At 63.6% G+C, this 18,846-nt stretch overlaps 2 protein-coding genes across 6 annotated transcripts; both read right to left on the reverse strand.

Moving 5' to 3' along the window:
* Positions 1 to 4,404: 4,404 nt before the first annotated feature.
* Positions 4,405 to 7,064, reverse strand: LOC135191806 (uncharacterized). Its single transcript, XM_064174406.1, has 6 exons — positions 7,000 to 7,064; positions 6,258 to 6,550; positions 5,931 to 6,019; positions 5,482 to 5,549; positions 5,262 to 5,352; positions 4,405 to 4,995 (listed from the first exon to the last, which is right to left on the reverse strand). The coding sequence occupies exons 1-6, from the start codon at positions 7,062 to 7,064 to the stop codon at positions 4,969 to 4,971; spliced, it is 633 nt and encodes a 210-aa protein (XP_064030476.1). The 3' UTR covers positions 4,405 to 4,968.
* On the reverse strand, positions 7,026 to 15,546 carry LOC135191896 (kinesin-like protein KIF18B). Of its 5 annotated transcripts, XM_064174560.1 has the most exons (15): positions 15,474 to 15,546; positions 14,265 to 14,720; positions 13,388 to 13,545; positions 12,839 to 12,943; positions 12,462 to 12,572; positions 11,522 to 11,719; positions 11,189 to 11,365; positions 10,844 to 10,918; positions 10,616 to 10,728; positions 10,264 to 10,484; positions 9,184 to 9,730; positions 8,281 to 8,439; positions 7,747 to 7,842; positions 7,527 to 7,617; positions 7,026 to 7,272 (listed from the first exon to the last, which is right to left on the reverse strand). In XM_064174560.1, exons 1-15 carry the CDS (start codon positions 15,529 to 15,531, stop codon positions 7,246 to 7,248), a joined length of 2,592 nt encoding a protein of 863 aa, XP_064030630.1. In that variant the 5' UTR covers positions 15,532 to 15,546; the 3' UTR covers positions 7,026 to 7,245. The 5 variants fall into 5 exon arrangements, with proteins under 5 accessions (XP_064030630.1, XP_064030631.1, XP_064030634.1 ...); XM_064174561.1 differs by lacking the exon at positions 12,462 to 12,572; XM_064174564.1 differs by lacking the exon at positions 11,189 to 11,365.
* Positions 15,547 to 18,846: the final 3,300 nt, after the last annotated feature.

Here is an 18,846-nt window from a genome sequence, read left to right on the forward strand (position 1 = left end):
GGACAGGGCACCTCCATCCCCACAGGCTCTCTCAAGGCCCCCAGCGGGTACAGCCCCCCCCGGGTTGAGTGGGACAGTGTGGGGGCTTTGGGCTCCCACCTGAGCTCCTCAACAGCTCCCCACAGCTTTCTCTGTGCCCAGCTCCTCCCCAGCCAGCTTCAAAGCACAGAGGCTGGCACTGGGGCTGGCTGCAGGGAGGCAGAGCTGAGCTCTGTCCCTCCTCATCAAACGAACTGGGAGGGGGCTGCAAGTTGGCATTAGAAGCTTCCAGCTGTGAGCAGACAGAGATCTGCTGCTGCCAGGCAGGGCACAAGTGGGGCAGGAGCTGTGCCCAGTGCCCGAGGCACAGCAGCACCCCCAGAGCTGCGTCCACCCTCCCAGTCCTGCTCCGGCCAAGCTTGGTCACCTCTGAGGGTGGCTAGGAGGAGCTGCTACAAGCAGCCAGCTGTGGCAGTGCCCAGCTGTGCCCTGTGCTGGCAGAACTGAAAGATGAGGTGGCTGAGCTGAAGGATGAAGTTTCCAGGCTCAGGTCGATAAGGGAGAACGAAAGGGAGCTGGATCTGTGGGAGCAGCTCTGCAGATCGCCCCTGATGAGGGAACTGCCCCTGGAACCAGGGAGGGATGGGCACAGATCCCTGTCAGAGGCAGTAAGAGAAGTCCACCCCAGCCCTCTCCTCCTCTTCCGCTGCCCTTGCACAAGTAAGAGGCGCTGCATGAAGAGAGCAGGGAGGATGGGAGGGCTGAGGAGCATCCAGCCAGGATGCCAAGGGAGGAGCAGTCCTCACCAACTGTGGGTACCAGCTCCACAAAATCAAGAAAAAGAGAAGAGTCTTGGGCGTTGGGGACTCAGTCTTGAGGAGGACAGAGGGACCCATCTGTCATCCCAACCCATCTCACAGGGAGGTCTGCTCCCTTCCTGGTGCCCGGGTTAGGGACATCACCAGGAGACTCCCTAAGCTAATCCAGCCCTCTGATTATTACCCCTTGCTGGTAATACAGGCTGGCAGGGATGAGATCGAGAAGAAGGGCACCAGGGCAATTAAAAAGGAATTCAAGGCCCTGGGGAAATGGATAGATGGGGCAGGAGCACAGGTGGTGTTCTGCTCAGTCCCCCCTGTAGCAAGGGAGTTCACAGAGAGGAACAGCAGAACCCATGCCATCAACAGCTGGCTCAAGGGATGGTGTGAGAGGAGGCACTTTGGCTTCTTCGACCTTGGGGGAACTTTCACTGAGCCAGACCTGCTTGATCCTGATGGGGTGCAGTTGTCTAGGAGGGGCAGGAGAGTCCTGGCACTGGAGTTGGCAGGGCTCATTAGGCAGGCTTTAAACTAGATCTGAAGGGGGTGGGTGAGGCAATTACTCTCTCTGAGAAGGAGAGAGTGGGAAGGAAACTAGGGACAATTGGGGAACCCAGAGCCCAGCTGAAGTGCATCTACACCAATGCACAAAGCTTGGGTAACAAGCAGGAGGAACTGCAAGTCCTGGTCCAGCAGGGTGACTATGAGATAGTTGCCATTTCAGACACTTGGTGGGATGACAGGCATGGCTGGAGTGCTATACTGGGGGGATATAGCCTCTTCAGGAGAGATAGGCAAGGGAGAAGAGGAGGAGGGGTGGCTCTGTATATTAGGGAGTCACTCCTTGCCACTGAGCTCGAGGTGAGGGATGAAGGGATTGAGAGCTTGTGGGTTAAAATCAGAGGGAGGACTAACAAATCTGACATCCTGGTTGGAGTCTGTTACAGACCACCCAACCAGGATGAGGAAACAGAGGAGGTATTTTACAAACAGCTGGAGGCTGTCTCAAGATCTTCAGATCTTGTTCTTGTGGGTGACTTTAACCTGCCAGATATCTGCTGGGAACTTAATTCAGCAGAGAGGAGACAGTCCAGGAGATTTCTAGAGTGCATGGAGGACAGCTTCATGACCCAGCTGTTAAGTGAGCCTACTAGGGGTCAAGCTCAGCTTGACCTGCTGCTGTCCAACAGAGAAGGGCTGGTAGGAGAGGTGACAGTGGGAGGCTGCCTGGGGTGCAGTGATCAGGAGTTAGTGGAGTTTTCAATATGCAGGGAGGTAGGGAGGCACTGCAACAAAACCTACACCTTGGACTTTTGGAGGGCAAACTTCAATTTGCTTAAGAAACTTATTTGCAAAGTGCCCTGGGCAGCAGTCCTTGAGAACAAAGGGGTCCAGGATGGTTGGACCTACTTTAAACAGGAGCTCCTGAAGGCACAGGAGCTGGCAGTTCCCATGTGCCGAAGGACGAGCTGGCAGGGAAGGCGACCAGCCTGGATGAGCAAACAGCTCCTGAAGGAATTGGGGGAGAAAAAGAGGGTGTATCACCTCTGGAAGGAGGGGAAGGCTTCTCCTGATGTGTTTAAGGAGGTAGCCAGATTATGCAGGAGAAAAATTAGAGAGGCTAAGGCTCAGCTAGAACTTAGGCTGCCACCTCTGTGAAGGATAATAAAAAGCACTTTTATAAATGTATCAGTGCTAAAAGGAAGGGCAAGAAGAGCCTCCACTGCTTACTGGACCAGGAGGGGAACACTATAACTGACGACGAGGAAAAGGCTAAGGTCCTGAATGCCTTCTTCACCTCAGTTTTCAACAGCAAGGAGGGAGGAGCTCAGGGCAAGTGGCCTCTTGAACTGGGGGATGGGGTCAGGGAGCAGTGTGTTCCCCTGGAAATCCATGAGGAATTAGTTCAGGACCTGCTGAGTCATCTGGACACCCACAAGTCCATGGGACCAGATGGGATCCATCCCAGGGTGCTGAGAGAGCTGGCAGCTGAGCTGGCCAAGCTGCTCTCCATCATTTTCCAGCAGTCCTGGCTCACCAGAGAGGTCCCAGGAGACTGGAAACTGCCAACGTGGTCCCCATCCACAAGAAGGGTGGGATGGAGGAACCTGGGAACTACAGACCTGTCAGCCTGACCTCAGTGCCAGGGAAACTGATGGAGCAGGTTAGCTTGGGGGTGATAAGAGAGCACCTGAGGGATGGCAAAGGGCTCAGGTCCAGCCAGCATGGGTTTAGGAAGGGCAGATCCTGCCTCTCCAACCTGATCTCCTTCTGTGATCAGGTGACTGCTTGGTGGCTGTGGGGAGGCCTGTGGATCTGGTCTATCTGGACTTCAGCAAGGCCTTTGACACTGTCCCCCACAGCAAACTGCTGGCTAAGCTGTCAGCCCATGGCTTGGATGGCAACACTCTGTGCTGGGTTAGGAACTGGCTGGAGGGCTGAGCCCACAGAGTGGTGGTGAATGGTGCCACATCCAGCTGGCAGCTGTCACTAGTGGTGTCCCTCAGGGATCAGTGCTGGGCCCCATCCTCTTTAACATCTTCATAGATGACCTGGATGAGGGCATGGAGTCAGTCATCAGCAAGTGTGCAGATGACACCAAACTGGGGGCAGATGTGGCTGAGCTGGAGGGCAGAAGGGCTCTGCAGCAGGACCTTGACCGCCTGCACAGATGGGCAGAGTCCAAGGGGATGGAGTTCAATAGCTCCAAGTGCAGGGTGCTGCACTTTGGCCACAGCAACCCCATGCAGAGATACAGGCTGGGGTCAGAGTGGCTGAGAGCAGCCAGACAGAGAGGGATCTGGGGGTGCTGATTGGTACCCACCTGAACATGAGCCAGCAGTGTGCCCAGGTGGCCAAGAGAGCCAGTGGCATCCTGGCCTGCATCAGCAATGGTGTGGCCAGCAGGAGCAGGGAGGTCATTCTGCCCCTGTACTCTGCACTGCTTAGACCTCACCTTGAGTGCTGTGTTCAGCTCTGGGCCCCCCAGTTTAGGAGGGACATTGAGATGCTTGAGCGTGTCCAGAGAAGGGCAACGAGGCTGGGGAGAGGCCTTGAGCACAGCCCTAGGAGGAGAGGCTGAGGGAGCTGGGATTGGTTAGCCTGGAGAAGAGGAGGCTCAGGGCAGACCTTATTGCTGTCTGCAACTACCTGAGGGGAGGTTGTGGCCAGGAGGAGGTTGCTCTCTTCTCTCAGGTGGCCAGCACCAGAAGGAGAGGACACAGCCTCAGGCTGTGCCAGGGGAGATTTAGGCTGGAGGTGAGGAGAAAGTTCTTCCCTGAGAGAGTCATTGGACACTGGAATGGGCTGCCCGGGGAGGTGGTGGAGTCGCCGTCCCTGGAGCTGTTCAAGGCAGGACTGGACGTGGCACTTGGTGCCATGGTCTGGCTTTGAGCTCTGTGCTAAAGGGTTGGACTTAATGATCTGTGAGGTCTCTTCCAATCCTAATAATACTGTGACACTGTGAAAGGACAGCCCCAGGGGCCCTGGGATGATGGCAGAGGTGAGGGAAGCCAGAGAGGAGCCCAGCCCAGGAGGAAGGGCCTGGTCCAGGGGGAGCCACAGCCCCATGGTGCCCGAGGGGAGGCCAGAAGCAGCAGAGCAGCTCTGAGAGTCAAAGAACCAAACCTTTAGTGCACAGCACAAAGCAGGGAAGCAAAGAGGGGGTAGAGGGAACCGAGCCACAAACTGGGAGGGGAGAGGGAGGGGGAGAGGGAACTGAGCTACAGACCGGGAGGGGAGAGGGAGGGGGAGAGGGAACTGAGCCACAAACCGGGAGGGGAGAGGGAGGGGGAGAGGGAACCGAGCCACAAACCGGGAGGGGAGAGGGAGGGGGAGAGGGAACCGAGCCACAAACTGGGAGGGGAGAGGGAGAGGGAACTGAGCCGCCAAGGAAAGAAACAAGAACGGGAGGGGAAGCGACAGAGATGGGAACTGATCCGCAAGAGAAGGGGGAAAGGGGCCAGGGACAGAAAGCAGGACACAAAGCAGGGGCTGAGGGCTGCAGGAAGGAGGGTGCAGAGCTCCTGAAGCAAGGGAGAAGTTGGCATCAGGGCAGGGAGGTTGGGCAGGGGGCCCTGAGTGGTGGAGCCTTCACAGGAAGAGCTTCTCTGGCTGGGGTGCAGCTGCCAAGGGCTGGGCACGCTCTGGGCTCCTCTTGCTGCGCTGCTGCTCAGAGGCCCTGAAGGATGCTCTGTGGCTGCAGAGAGAGCAGAGAAGGGCAGGAGGCCACTCCAGTGAGCAGCAGCACACCCAGGGCCCCTCCTGAGCCACCTCCAGGCACTCTCAGCTCCCTTCCCTGGTGCCCTGCCACAAGCTATGGCTGCAGCCACCCCAACCAGCACCAAACACCCCCGTGCCAGGCACTGCTCCTCTCAACAGGTCTGGGGCTGGCACAGCAGCAGTCTGCAGCCTGCCCCAGGGCAAGGATCACTCCTGGCACAGTGGTTCCCAGGGCAGGCTCACCTGGCACACAGAGGACTTGGCAGCTCTCTGCCTGCTGCTCCACAGCTGGGGGATGCTGCTCCGATGCCCACCCAGGGTGGGGCAAATGGTTCTGTGGGGGGCAAAGAGGCCATTTGGGACCAGGCAGGCTCAGGGCACAGCCTGCAGGCAAGGTGCAACTGCAGGGGTGGGCACTGGGCACACAGTGGGGCTGACAAGCAGCTGCTGGCAGCTCTCTCACCTCTCCTCTGCCTTCTGCTTCTTGTTGCCGCTGAGCAGCATCTGCAGGAGCTGCTCTGCCAAGCTGGGCTGGGAGAGAGCAGGCAGAGGGCAGGGATCAGTACAGCAGCCCCAATAGGCACCGAGACAGCCACGGCCTGAGCAGCCACAGGGACATGGCAGGAGGTCTCCCACAGCTCTGCAGGGCTGCTCAGCTCCTTCATTCTCCTCTCCATGGCAGGACCTGCAGCTCTGCATCTACTTCTTGACTTGTTGGGACCAGAGCAGGATGATCCCAACTCCACCCGGGCTAGAAGTGCCCCTGGGCACACAGCCCCAGAGCTAACTCCTGCTGTGGTGCACTGCTGCTGTCTCCCACTCAGCTCCTGCCCAGCAGCACCCCAGGTCCCTCTGCACCAGGCTGCTCCCCAGCCCGCTCTGGGCTGCCAGCTGATCCCACCCCACACTCACCTGGCTTTGTCTCTGCTCTGGTCTTGCTGCCTGATCTCTGCCTGCTCCCCGAGACCTCTCCCTGCACTCCTGCATCCAGCGCTGCAGGCCTGAGAGGACAGCTCCGTGTCAGGATTGTCCCTACCCTGACCTCACTTGTGCTGGTCCCAGCTTGGTGCCCACAGCAAGTTCAAGGCTTTGTGCTCCTGCAGAGCTGCTGCGTGCCCACTGCTGCCACAACTGCTGCAGGGCTTCCAGAGCCAACCACAGCTCTGCTGAGCCCCCCCAGAGCAGGGCCAGCTGGGGCAGGAGCTCCCGGGAGGACCAGAGGAGTTTGCTCACTCTTACAGTGCAGTTGCAGCCGCCCAGGACAGCGTCGACCCCCTCGTGGGTGCTGTGCAGGTCGCAGCTCTGGGCTCGGACGTGCCGAGAGTGCCCTCGGAGAAGACAAAAGGGTCAGCCCGGGAGGGAAGCGAACGCGGGCTAAGACCTGCCCCCCCCCCACTGCAGAGCCTGCCCCCACAGCCCTGTCCTCGGAGCTGCCCTTAGACCACCAAGCCCCAGCCCAGCGCCTTCGCAGCCTCCCTAAGGTCCTTACATCACCTTCGGGTCCCCAGAGCCCCACCACAGCCTGACCCCCCCTGCCCCCAAACCACCCCCAGAGCCCCACCACAGCCTGACCCCCCCTGCCCCCAACCCACCCCCAGAGCCCCGACACGACCTGATCCCCCCTGCCCCCAACCCACCCCCAGAGCCCCACCACAGCCTGACCCCCCCTGCCCCCAACCCACCCCCAGAGCCCCGACACGACCTGATCCCCCCTGCCCCCAACCCACCCCCAGAGCCCCACCACAGCCTGACCCTCCCTGCCCCCAACCCACCCCCAGAGCCCCACCACAGCCTGACCCCCCCTGCCCCCAGCCCACCCCCAGAGCCCCGACACGACCTGACCCTCCCTGCCCCCCAACCCACCCCCAGAGCCCCGCCACAGCCTGACCCCCCCTGCCCCAGCCCCACCGCCACAACCCCGCCCTGCAGCGCCCCCCAGGACCCTGCCCCACTCCGCCCCGGTCGCTCCCTCCCTGCTCACGGCCACCGCCCCCGGCCACGCCCCTCGCGCTCATTGGTCCTTGGCCGAGCGCAGCCTCCTCCCATTGGCTCTCCAGCGCCGCCTGCCCCGCGCAGTGCACCACGGGAGCTGTAGTCCCGCCGGGGCCTGGCCCCCAGCGCCGCGCCCCTGCCCCAGGGCTGTGCCCAGGGCTGCCCACACAGCCCCAGCGGCTCCTGCTCTGCCCGGGGCTGGGCACGCTCTGGGCTCCTCTTGCTGCGCTGCCGCTCAGAGGCCCTGAAGGATGCTCTGTGGCTGCAGAGAGAGCAGAGAAGGGCAGGAGGCAGCTCCAGAGAGCAGCAGCACACCCAGGGCCCCTCCTGAGCCACCCCCAGGCACTCTCAGCTCCCTTCCCTGGTGCCCTGGCACAAGCTATGGCTGCAGCCACCCCAACCAGCACCAAACACCCCCGTGCCAGGCACTGCTCCTGGGACTGGCACAGCAGCAGTCTGCAGCCAGCCCCAGGGCAAGGATCACTCCTGGCACAGTGGTTCCCAGGGCAGGCTCACCTGGCACACAGAGGCCTTGGCAGATCTCTGCCTGCTGCTCCACAGCTGGGGGATGCGGCTCCGATGCCCACCCAGGGTGGGGCAAATGGCTCTGTGGGGGGCAAAGAGGCCATTTGGAACCAGGCAGGCTCAGGGCACAGCCTGCAGGCAAGGTGCAACTGCAGGGGTGGGCACTGGGCACACAGTGGGGCTGACAAGCAGCTGCTGGCAGCTCTCTCACCTCTCCTCTGCCTTCTGCTTCAGGGCAGATGCCCTGCAGACCAAGGGCAGCTTGGGCACACAGGGTGCCTTGGTGGTACCTGCCCGGCCCGAGGGCCTGCACAACAGGAAAAGATGGTTAGTGCCAGGGCTTTAGCCTGGCTGCCCAATGCCAGGAGGCTGAGAGGCAACTGGGCCAGGGGCAGACCTTCAGGAGGTGGCACCAGCCTGGGTGCAGCTGCTCCCTGTCTGGCTGGGCCATTCCCTGTACCCATTTCCCAGCTCTCTGCAGGGGAGGAGGTGACCTCCTGCTTCCCAGCCCCCACTCCTGGCTCCAGGAGCCAGCTGGAGGATGCTCCATGGCCAAAGGAGAAAGAGCTTTTCTGGGAGTGCTTTCAGCTCTTTGCAAGCCATGCCCAGGGCAGCTCAGGCTGCTGCCAAGGGCCTCCTGCCCACCTCTGCTCTCTGCTCACAGCTCTGACAATCCACAAAGCAGTCACCAGCCTTGGAGCTGGGACCCCCAAATGCACAGGGAAGGCCCCAGGGCAGCACTCACTTGGGCACTGAGGGGGCATCCTGCTTGGTCAGGAGGCTGTGGCTGTTGGGGGCCTCCAACACACTGCAGCCCAGGGGCTCAGGGCTGCTGGCTGAGGCTGGCACCCTGCAGACCTCATAGGTGACATTGAGGTTGTGGCTCACAATGGCAGCTGCAGCCCTGGCACAGAGAGAGACAGAGCCAAGAAGCAGTCAGGTGGTGAACTTCAGCCACTGCCACCAAAGGCAGGCTCAGCACCACTGGCATCACCCTGACCCCTCCTCAGCTGGGCAGAAGCTGTGTGGGAGCTCTAGGGCAGGCACAAGCTGGGAGATGCCCAGGCCCTGCCTGCAGCACCTGAGCTGGGAGCTCTCCTGGTGCTTACAAAGCACCAAACAGCAGCCACAGATTTGTGCTGGGCCTCAGGCTCACACCAGCTCAGCTGCAGGCAGACTGAGGTCCAGGCACACAACAGGAGCCTCCCTCAGGAGCTTGCTTCTGCCAAGACATAGGGGCACAGACATCAGCAGATGGTGCCTTGGCAGCCCTGCCAGAGCTGGACCTTGGGGAGCAGACAGAGGAGGAAAGACCTCCTGGAGGCAGCTTCAGGACTTAAGAGATTGGACCCTAGAAGCCAAATCCCATTTGAGGACAGGCCCAGACCTGGTCCCACACTTGTACAGGTCACCCCGGGGTGGCTACAGGAGGGTGCACAAACTGTCCTCTAGAAGCAGACAGGAGCAAGTGGCACACAGGGATGGCACAAGGACACTCACCCCCCAGCTGCTGCTTCTCTTCTGCCAGCCATGCCCAGATGAGCTCAGCCCCCTGCTGCCCACCCACCAGCCCAGCTCCTCCTGCCCACCCCCCCCACAGCTGCAGTGATCCCCAAAGGCACAGGGAAGGCCCCAGGGCAGCACTCACTTGGGCACTGAGAGGGCATCCTGCTTCTCCAGGGGGCTCTGGCTGTGCTCCCAGGCAGGGGCCTCCAGCACACTGCAGCCCAAGGGTCCAGGCCTGCTGGCCGAGGCTGGCAGCCTGCAGACCTCATGGGTGGCATTGAGGGCAGGGCCAGAGGGCTGGGGCAGGGCACAGCCACTCTGAGCTGCCAGCTGGGACAGGGGCACACGGCTCTGGGTGACTGTCACTGGGCACAGGCTGGAGCTGCAGGACGAGGCTGGCAGGGAGCCAGGGGGTGCTGGGGCTGCAGCTGGCAGGCAGAGGCTGTCCAGGCTCTGCCCTGCCCTGGCAGCCTCTGCTTGCTGCCCACACCTGCGCTGCCGTTTCACCCGTGGGGAGAGGCTGCAGGGAGATGCCAGCTGGGAAGAAGTTGGCATCTCAGGGGACCTCTCCCTCTTCTTAATGGGGCTGAGGGCCAGCAGCGTGGCACTGGTGAGCGGAGCCAGGTGCTGCCAGCCGGGCAGGGGAGAGCTGATCACAGGGGCACCAGGCACAGCCACAGAGCTCTCAGCTACAGGGACAGAGAACAGACCAAAGTCACCTCCCTGCCTGCACCTGCCAGGCACCCCCAAGCCCCAGGCCGTGCCCCTCTGCCCCACACCACCCTCAGCTCTTTCCTCTGGAGGCTCCACCAAACCACAGCAAACCCAAGGGCAACAGCAGGCACAAACAGCCCTGCCCATGCCAGCCTCAAGGCACCATCCTGCTCCCACAGCAAGGGCCCCCTGGCAGTGCCAGGGCTCTGCCCACAAACAGCCTCTGCAGAGCCACAGCTTTGCTCTCTGGGCCATGCAGTGGCACTGAGGAGGAGGAGGAAGAGTTCAGCCCTGCTCAGACAAAGGCTGCCAGGGCTCAGGCTACAGCTGGGCTGCTTGGGGCAGAGGCACCCCACAGGAGCACCCAAGAAGAGAAAGGGAGGCTCAGAACCCACTGGGTGCCAGGCCAGCAGAAACTCCTCTCCCGGCCCTGTGCCTACAGCTGCCAGCTGCACCCCCCCAGCCCCCTCTGCTGCATCAGATCGTAGACAGGGGAGAGGACACAAACCTGGCTCCTGCCCATCACAGCCCTGCTGGCTCCTCTGGGCTGGGCTGGCCCCGCTCAGCTCTGCAGCTGTGCTTGCAGCTGGGACCTGCTCCTGCCTTGGAGCAGCCTCCTGCTGGGCCTGGGGCTGCACTTCCTCGGAGGCCACTTCGGGAGCCAGGAAGCTGCCATCCTCGTGCAGGGACTGCAGCTGTGGGGGGCAGCTCACGGCAGGAGCTACAGCCCTGGCACAGAGACAGAGACAAGGGCCAGTCAGGTGGGGAACTTCAGCCACTGGCACCAAAGGCAGGCTCAGCACCACTAGCATCACCAAGGTGCCACAGCCAGCTCCACCCCTCCTCCCTGCCAGCCTCACCTGGGCAGCTCCGAGGGGCCAGAAGAGTGGGCAGGCAGCAGCACTGGCACCTGGCTCTGGGACGCCCGGGCAGCATCCTCGTAGGCACGGAGCTTGGCCCGCAGCTCTGCCACCTGCGAGCGAGGGTCAGGCGTGGCTCAGCCCAGGCCATGCCCCAGCAGCTCGGCAGCCTGCGTGCCAAGCCCAGCCCAGGCAGAGCCCAGCCCTGCCCTGCCCAGCAGCTCTCACCTCGGCTCTCAGCTGCTCGCACAGCTCCGTGTAGCCGCACACGTGGCAGTCCACGCTCAGCAGGTTGCTCTTCAGCTGCGGAGACAGCGAGCAGCAGAGCTGAGAGCAGCCCCGGGGCAGCTGCTGCCCCTCCGCCCGGCCCGCAGCAGGGCAGCTCCATGCCCCCTGCCGGCTCCCGTGCCCCAGGAGCACAGGCTGGCTGCGGGGCAGAGGGGCCCCGGGCCCGGGGGCAGGCGCAGGCTGCCGCAGCTCCGCCAGCGCTGCGCGCCCACAGCCGGGGCAGGCAGCGGCAGGAGCGGGCAGCGGGCGCCAGCCCGGGGCAGAGCGGCGCCAGGCGATGCTCACCGAGACCCTGATGGCCTTGGCCTGGCTGGCATACTTGAGCGTGCTGTAGGTGTCCTCGGAGGCCAGCGGCGAGGGGCTGAGCGCAGCCAGCATGAGGGTGCGGCAGTTGCCGCCCAGGCAGTCCTTCAGCAGGCGCGTCAGCTTGCTGTCCCGGTACGGGACGTGCCCGCTCCTGCCCTGTGCCAAGGCGCCCAGGCGCTGCTCAGCTGCCGGCCCTCGGGCCCCGGCCGCCAGCCCTGCCCGCGCTCGGCCCGCGGCACCTCCCGAGCACAGCCCGGCCCGGGCTGCCGCCCGCAGCGCCCCGCCGGGGCCAGCCCCCGGGCACAGCCTTACCCTGCCGCCCGCCAGCGCCGTCAGGACGTTGATCAGGGCCAGCAGCGAGCGGTTGATGCTGGCCCCCTCCCGCAGCCGCTCGCCCCTCGTCTTGGCCACCGAAGCTCGCTCCGAGCCCGCCAGGTCCACCAAGCTCAGCTTGGCCACTCGCACGGCCCCACCGAGCCCAGCGGCACAGTCCTGCTGCTTCACGCACACCTGGCAGGGCAGAGGGCAGAGAGGCTGCAGCCGCACCAGGGAGCCGGCGGCAAGGGGCACAGCCACCCAGCCTGCCCTGCCACCAGCATCCCAGCCCCTGCTGCTGCACCCTGCACATCTCCCCTGCCTGCAGCACCCTCAAGACCCCCAGAGCAAATCCTGCACAGGCCTTAGTGCCACTGAAGGGCTGGGCTGGGCCCTCCCCAGCCTGGGCTCTGCAGCCAGGAGGCACAGCTGGCAGCAGGATGGGCACATCTCCTGCACCGCTAATGGCTGGCAGCAGGAACCCAGCACCTGCTGACCAGTCCAGCCAGGACTCCACCCAGGCACCAGGGCTGCCCCTGCCAAAAGCAGTGGGCACAAACCCAGGGCAGGCTGGAAGGGCAACCAGAGCACTGCACTATCCACACAGCTGTGAGGGATCTGCTAACGTGGGCAAGGGCTGGGAGCAAAACCCACTGCAGAGGGTGCAGGGGAGCAAAGGGAACTGGGGGGCAAAAGTCTGCAGAGCCCCCAGGACTATTGCCCTCAGCTCGGTGCCAATGCAGGGGACAAGCCCTCTGTGGTAGAGGGGCAAGCACAAGCAGGAGCTGTCACCAGCCCCTTGGAGCTTTTGGGGCCACAGACATCTCCCACTTGACTTGTGGCACACCAGCAGCCCTGGCAGGCCAGCCCTGGCACAGCATTGCTCCCTAGCCCCCTCTGGGCACAAGCCCAGGGCATGCCCCAGCAGCAGCCGCACCTGGAAGACAGCGTGGGAGCGGGAGGAGCAGGCGTTGGCATCCGTGGGATGCTGCGTCCGGTTCCTGTTGCCGCTCAGCAGCATCTGCAGCAGCTGCTCTGCCGAGCTGGGCTGGGGAGAGCAGGCAGAGGGCAGGCATCAGCGCAGCCCCAACGCGGGCACCCAGACAGCCGCGCACTGGGCAGCCACAGGGGCACGGCAGGAGGCCTCCCGCAGCTCCGCAGGGCTGCTCCCGCCTCGGGCTCGCCTTTGCTGCCAGCCACAGGGCACCCAGGGGGCACCCCCTGGGCCCACAGCCCCCCCGACCCGCAGCGCTGCCTGGCACAAGCGGGGCAGGCAAAGCCTTGCCCAGCCCTTGTGCCTGCTTCCAGACCCACCTGGTGGAAGGACAGGCCCTGGACCACAGCTCCCCTGCCAGGCTCCTCCCGGATGCTCAGAGGGCCCTTGGGCTCCAGCAGGTCATGGATCTGCTCGTTGTAGACCTGCAGCAGGGAGCTCCAGCTCAGCCTGAGGCTTGCTTCCCCCAGGGGCAGCAGCACAGCAGCTCTGGAGCCCAGGGCCACGCCCAGCCTGCTGCCCACACAGCAGCACCTCTGCCACCTCCTGCCAGCAGGCACAGCTCAAGGTGCCCCAAAGGCAGAGCCCAGGAGGCCTTCAGCAGCAAGGCACTGAGCCACTGCTGCTCCACAGCCCTGGCAGCCAGGCAGCCCTCACTGCCCTGTGGGCCACACCAAATGCCCACAGCTCCAGGGGGCACAAACCAGCAGCAGCAGCTGACCAAATGGCCTGGAGGAGCCTGCTTCCAGTCTAGGGCTGTCCAGGGCCACTGGGCACAGCTGGCAGCACAGGGCTACCCCTGGCACTATGACCCCAAGCCCTCCAGGTGGTGCCTGGCAGCAGAGGGCACACAGCTGGGCACAGCATACCTCCAGGTAGGAGACCAGGACCTCATAGCTCCTCTCCTCCTTCATGGCCTCAAGCCTCTTGTACAGCTCCACCATGGTGAGGTAGATGATGCCAGGGCTCTGCTCCGAGCCCAGCATGGTGAAGGTTTTCCCTGCTCCCGTGGCACCGTAGGCAAACACTGGCAGGAGAAAGGGAGGAGCCTTCAGACTGCAGTTAATGCTTCAGTGCCATTTGTGTCCTCCTCCAGCTTAAGGAAACAGAGACACAGCCAGGCCCCAACCCCTCACCTGCTCTCACTCTCCCCTTACCAAGCCCAGCAGCTCCTTCCCCCATCCCTCACCAGCAGCTCTTTGCTCTTCCAACCCTTGCAGTTGGTCTCAGTTTTCACCTCGTTTCTCCTCTCCCATCCTTCAGCAGACTCTCTGAAGGGGCCCCAGCAGAGCAGGACACCCTCACCCGGGCAGCCTCAGCCTCTCCCCCCAGCAGCAGCTCTCAGTGCTTCCCGACCCTCACTCCTGGAGCTGCTCCGTGCGGATGCAGACAGGTCCCTGCCTGCCTGCCAGGCGGGCACGGGGACAGCAGCAGCCTTCGGCAGCTCGGCCAGCACCACAGAGCCAGCACCAGCCTCTGCGGGGCCAGCGCCCGGCCCGGAGCAGGGCGAGGCAGGAGAGCAGCTGCTGCCTGCTCAGAGCTGCCTGGCAGCAGCCAGGGGCTCCTTCAGCTGCACGCTGCTGAAGCCCTCTGCTGCGGGGCCAGGCTGACAGTTGGCATCGTGCAGCCCGGGGAAGCTTTGGAGAGGGCTTCTGGGAGCAGCCCAGGCTCTGCTGAGCGCACCCAGAGCAGGGCCAGGCGGGGCAGGAGCCGCTGGCAGCACCAGGGCACTTGGCTGGCTCTTACCGGAGCAGTTGTAGCCGTCGAGGACGCTGCCGAGCATGTCGCGGGTGGTGTGCTGGAACACCTCCTCCTGCCTCGCCTGCTCCCCAAACACTCGGTCGAAGACGAACTTCTGCTGTTTCCTCGGGTGCTTGGTGCCGCGGGCAGGCAGCGCAGGGCCGGAGGCACCACCCAGCCCCTCGGGGTCGAACACGAGGGTGTTGCGGTCGACGACTCTCAGCAGCGGCTGCTGCGCGGCTCTCTCGCCGGCTGCAGGGGGTCGCACTCGCACCACGACGGCCACGGTGCCCTCCCCGGGGGGAGGCACCAGCGCCATGGCGGCGGCGGCGGCGACCGCAGCGGGCTCCGGGCAGGGCCCTTGGGCTCCGCACAGCAGCGACTCAAGCAAAGCTCTGGAAATCACCGGCTGAAGTACACCGAGAAACACAACTCCGGGCTCGAAAGTCCTGAGAGCGCACTCTGAGAGGAGAGAAGGCTCAGCCAGGGAGGGGAAGCGCTGCGGGGGCAGCCTGGGGCCGCAGAAAGCCTTCACCGCCCCGCGCCGGAGCCTGCTCCCGCCGCCTGCCTGCCCCAACCGCCGCCGGTGCCCGTGCGGCTGCCGTTCCAAACCGCCCAAGCCTGCGCGTTTGGACCGGCTCCGGGCACCCTGCAGCCCCTTCGGGTGCCCACAGCCACACTGAGGCTGCTACACCCACACGGGCTGCCCAGAGCCCCTCCGCACCCTCACCCCTGTTCCACAGCACACACACAGCCATGCCCCGGCCCCGGAGCCCTTCCCGGGACCCTGCTCCGCTCCATCCCAGGCGCTCCCACAGCCGGTCCCGGCCCCAGCCCTCTGGCCCTGGCGTCCTCCTCGGGACCCTACCCAAGCGTCTCAGAAGCATCTGCCCCCGAGCCCTGGCCCCAGCCTCCTCCTGAGACCCTACCCCACTTCGTCCCAAGCGCTTCCGACCCCGGCCCCTGCCCCACTCCGCCCCAGCACTCTCCCAGCTCCTGCCCCACTCCGCCCCAGCACTCTCCCAGCCCCTACCCCACTCCGCCCAGCACTCTCCCAGCCCCTGCCCCACTCCGCCCCAGCACTCTCCCAGCCCCTGCCCCACTCCGCCCCAGCACTCTCCCAGCTCCTGCCCCACTCCGCCCCAGCACTCTCCCAGCCCCGCAGGCTCCCGCAGCCGCCCCCAGCCCTCCCGTCCCGGCCCCAGCGCCCCTCACCAGCTGCTTCCTCCGCAGGGGCTTCAAACGTCCCGCCGGCCACGCCCCCCGCGCTCATTGGTCAAGGGCCGAGCGCAGCCTCCCATTGGCTGCTGAGCGCCGCCAGCTCCGCCCGCTCCCGCCCGCGTGCCCGCCCGGTCCGCGCGGTGCACCCTGGGAGCTGTAGTCCCGCGGGGCCTGGCCGCCATCTTTGCGCCCCAGCCCTGCCCCGGGCCCCGCCGGCCGCTGGGGAGGCAGAACCGGCGGAGGCAGCGCCGGGCGGCGGAGAGAGCCCGGCCCAGGGCGAGCTGGGCGCTGAGCGCCCCCAGACCCTCAGGCGATGCCAGCCGAGGTGGTGGCTGCAGAGAGAGCAGAGAAGGGCAGGAGGCAGCTCCAGAGAGCAGCAGCGCACCCAGGGCCCCTCCTGAGCCGCAGAAACACCTGGTGTGGGGCACCAAGGGACCCCAGAGTGGCACTTGGCATCACTCACCTGCCAGCCCAGGGCTGCCCAAGGCACACTCATTGTGCCAGCCCATGGGGACAGGGCACCTCCATCCCCACAGGCTCACTCAAGGCCCCCAGGGGGCACAGCCCCCCCGGGATGAGTGGGACAGTGTGGGGGCTTTGGGCTCCCACCTGAGCTCCTCAACAGCTCCCCACAGCTTTCTCTGTGCCCAGCTCCTCCCCAGCCAGCTTCAAAGCACAGAAGCTGGCACTGGGGCTGGCTGCAGGGAGGCAGAGCTGAGCTCTGTCCCTCCTCATCAAACGAACTGGGAGGGGGCTGCAAGTTTGCATTAGAAGCTTCCAGCTGTGAGCAGACAGAGATCTGCTGCTGCCAGGCAGGGCACAAGGGGGGCAGGAGCTGTGCCCAGTGCCCGAGGCACAGCAGCACCCCCAGAGCTGCGTCCACCCTCCCAGTCCTGCTCCTGCCAAGCTTGGTCACCTCTGAGGGTGGCTAGGAGGAGCTGCTACAAGCAGCCAGCTGTGGCAGTGCCCAGCTGTGCCCTGTGCTGGCAGCAAAGGACAGCCCCAGGGGCCCTGGGATGATGGCAGAGGTGAGGGAAGCCAGAGTGGAGCCCAGCCCAGGAAAATGTGGAGCTGGGCTGAGGGCATGGTTTAGGCTGGAGGCACTGCTCTGGTTCCAGGCATGGTGCAGGCTGCAGGCACTGCTCTGGTTCCAGGCATGGTGCAGGCTGCAGACACTGCTCTGGTTCCAGGGATGGTGCAGGCTGCAGGCACTGCTCTGGTTCCAGGCATGGTGCAGGCTGCAGGCACTGCTCTGGTTCCAGGCATGGTGCAGGCTGGAGGCACTGCTCTGGTTCCAGGCATGGTGCAGGCTGGAGGCACTGCTCTGGTTCCAGGCATGGTGCAGGCTGCAGGCACTGCTCTGGTTCCAGGGATGGTGCAGGCTGCAGGCACTGCTCTGGTTCCAGGCATGGTGCAGGCTGCAGGCACTCTGCTAGGCACCACGTGCAAAGAATCTCACACATTCTGAGAGGGGAAATGAGTCAGACAGGGTGAGGGAAGCTATGGAAGGGCATCCTGAAGCTGCACAAGGCCTTGACCCCCCCACCTCGTGCCCTGCTCCCACCCCCTGCCTGTTCTAACCCCAGTTGGTGCCTCCATAGATGTCCTTAGAACCCTCCCAACCCCACACCCTTTCAGGACCCCACAGCCTCCCTCTCACTGCCTCATCCTTTTCCCTCCAGCCCTCATAGGTCCCACAAGCCCCAGAAGAACTGCTCTCAGTGCCCTTCCCACCACCCTGTACCCCCACCTGCCACCTCCCAAATCCTACCCTATAGACACTCCCAGGGCCCAGTACTCCCACCCCAGGCCCCTGGAGCTGCCCCTGGGTGGCTCCTTTGCTGCTCACCTGCAGCTTTGCCCCTTGCAGTTCCAAGAGGCTGCTGCCTGCTCCTCTGAGCATCTCAGCTGGAGCAGACCTCTGGTGTGACCCTGCTCTGGCAGGGGCTTGGACTCGATGATCTCTCAGGGTCCACTGCAGCCCCTAACCTCTGTGACTCTCTGAGCCTTTTGCCTTCATTCTGGGTTAAAGTTTTTTTTACTTCTGAAGGAAAAAATCCATTCCTGTGACTCTGCTGAGTCCCTGCAGGAGTTTCCCGGGGGTTGGTTTTGTTTATCCCAGCACAGAGCTGTGAGCCAGTGCTTGTGCCTGGCACAGCTCTGATGCATGCCCTCCCAAGAGGATGGCATCTCTACAGGCTTTAGGTGCCCACCTGCTGCTGCTCAGCAGGGAGCAGGACTTCCCCACAGGGCTCAGCCCCACTCCTTCGTCCAAGGATGTGGGCTGAGCTTTTCAGCTTTCCCAAGAGGAATGCTGGTGGCCAGGAGGGCTGCACCGAGGCTGCCAGCACTGCTCAGCACCTTGAGCCACGGCAGTGATGGTCCCCAGGGGCCAGTGCTGGCTCCAGTCTGTGGCCAAGAGAGCCAATGGCATCCTGGCCTGCATCAGGAGCAGTGTGGGCAGTAGGTCAAGGGAGGTTCTTCTTCCCCTGTACTCAGCACTGGTCAGACCACACCTTGAGTGCTGTGTCCAGTTCTGGGCCCCTCAATTCAAGAAGGATGTTGAGGTGCTGGAACATGTCCAGAGAAGGGCAACAAAGCTGGTGAGGGGCCTGGAGCACAAATCCTATGAGGAGAGGTTGAGGGAGCTGGGCCTGTTTAGCCTGGAGAAGAGGAGGCTCAGAGGTGATCTTATTACTGTCTACAACTACCTGCAGGGGCATTGTAGCCAGGTGGGGGGTGGCCTCTTCTCCCAGGTATCCAGCAATAGAACAAGGGGACACAGTCTCAAGCTGTGCCAGGGTAGGTATAGGCTGGGTGTTAGGAAGAAGTTCTTCACAGAGAGAGTGATTGGCATTGGAATGGGCTGCCCAGGGAGGTGGTGGAGGCACCGTCCCTGGAGGTGTTCAAGAAGAGCCTGGCTGAGGCACTTAGTGCCATGGTCTGGTTGACTGCATAGGGCTGGGGGATAGGTTGGGCTGGCTGAGCTTGGAGCTCTCTTCCAACCTGGTTGATTCTATGATTCTATGATTCCATCAGTGCCCTGGACCCTCAGCCAGTTTGCTGATGGTACCCAGCTGGGAGGGGTGGCTGGCACCTGCCAGGCTGTGCTGGCATTCAGAGAGACCTGGAGAGCTGGGCAGAGGAAGCTCCTGAGGTTCAACACGGGCAAGGGCAGGGTCCTGCACCTGGGGAAGAACAATCCCTGCAGAGACTGAGCTGCTGGGAAGCAGCTCCGTGGAGAAGGACCTGGGAGTGCAGGTGGACAAGTTCCTCATGAGCCAGCAATGAGCCCTCATGGACAAGAAAGGCTATGGGGTCCTGGGGGGCATGGGGGAGAATGTGGCCAGCAGGTCTAGGGAGGTTC

The sequence above is a fragment of the Pogoniulus pusillus genome, chromosome 40 (genome assembly GCF_015220805.1).
Source record: "Pogoniulus pusillus isolate bPogPus1 chromosome 40, bPogPus1.pri, whole genome shotgun sequence".
In the NCBI taxonomy this organism is placed as follows: Eukaryota; Metazoa; Chordata; class Aves; order Piciformes; family Lybiidae; genus Pogoniulus; species Pogoniulus pusillus.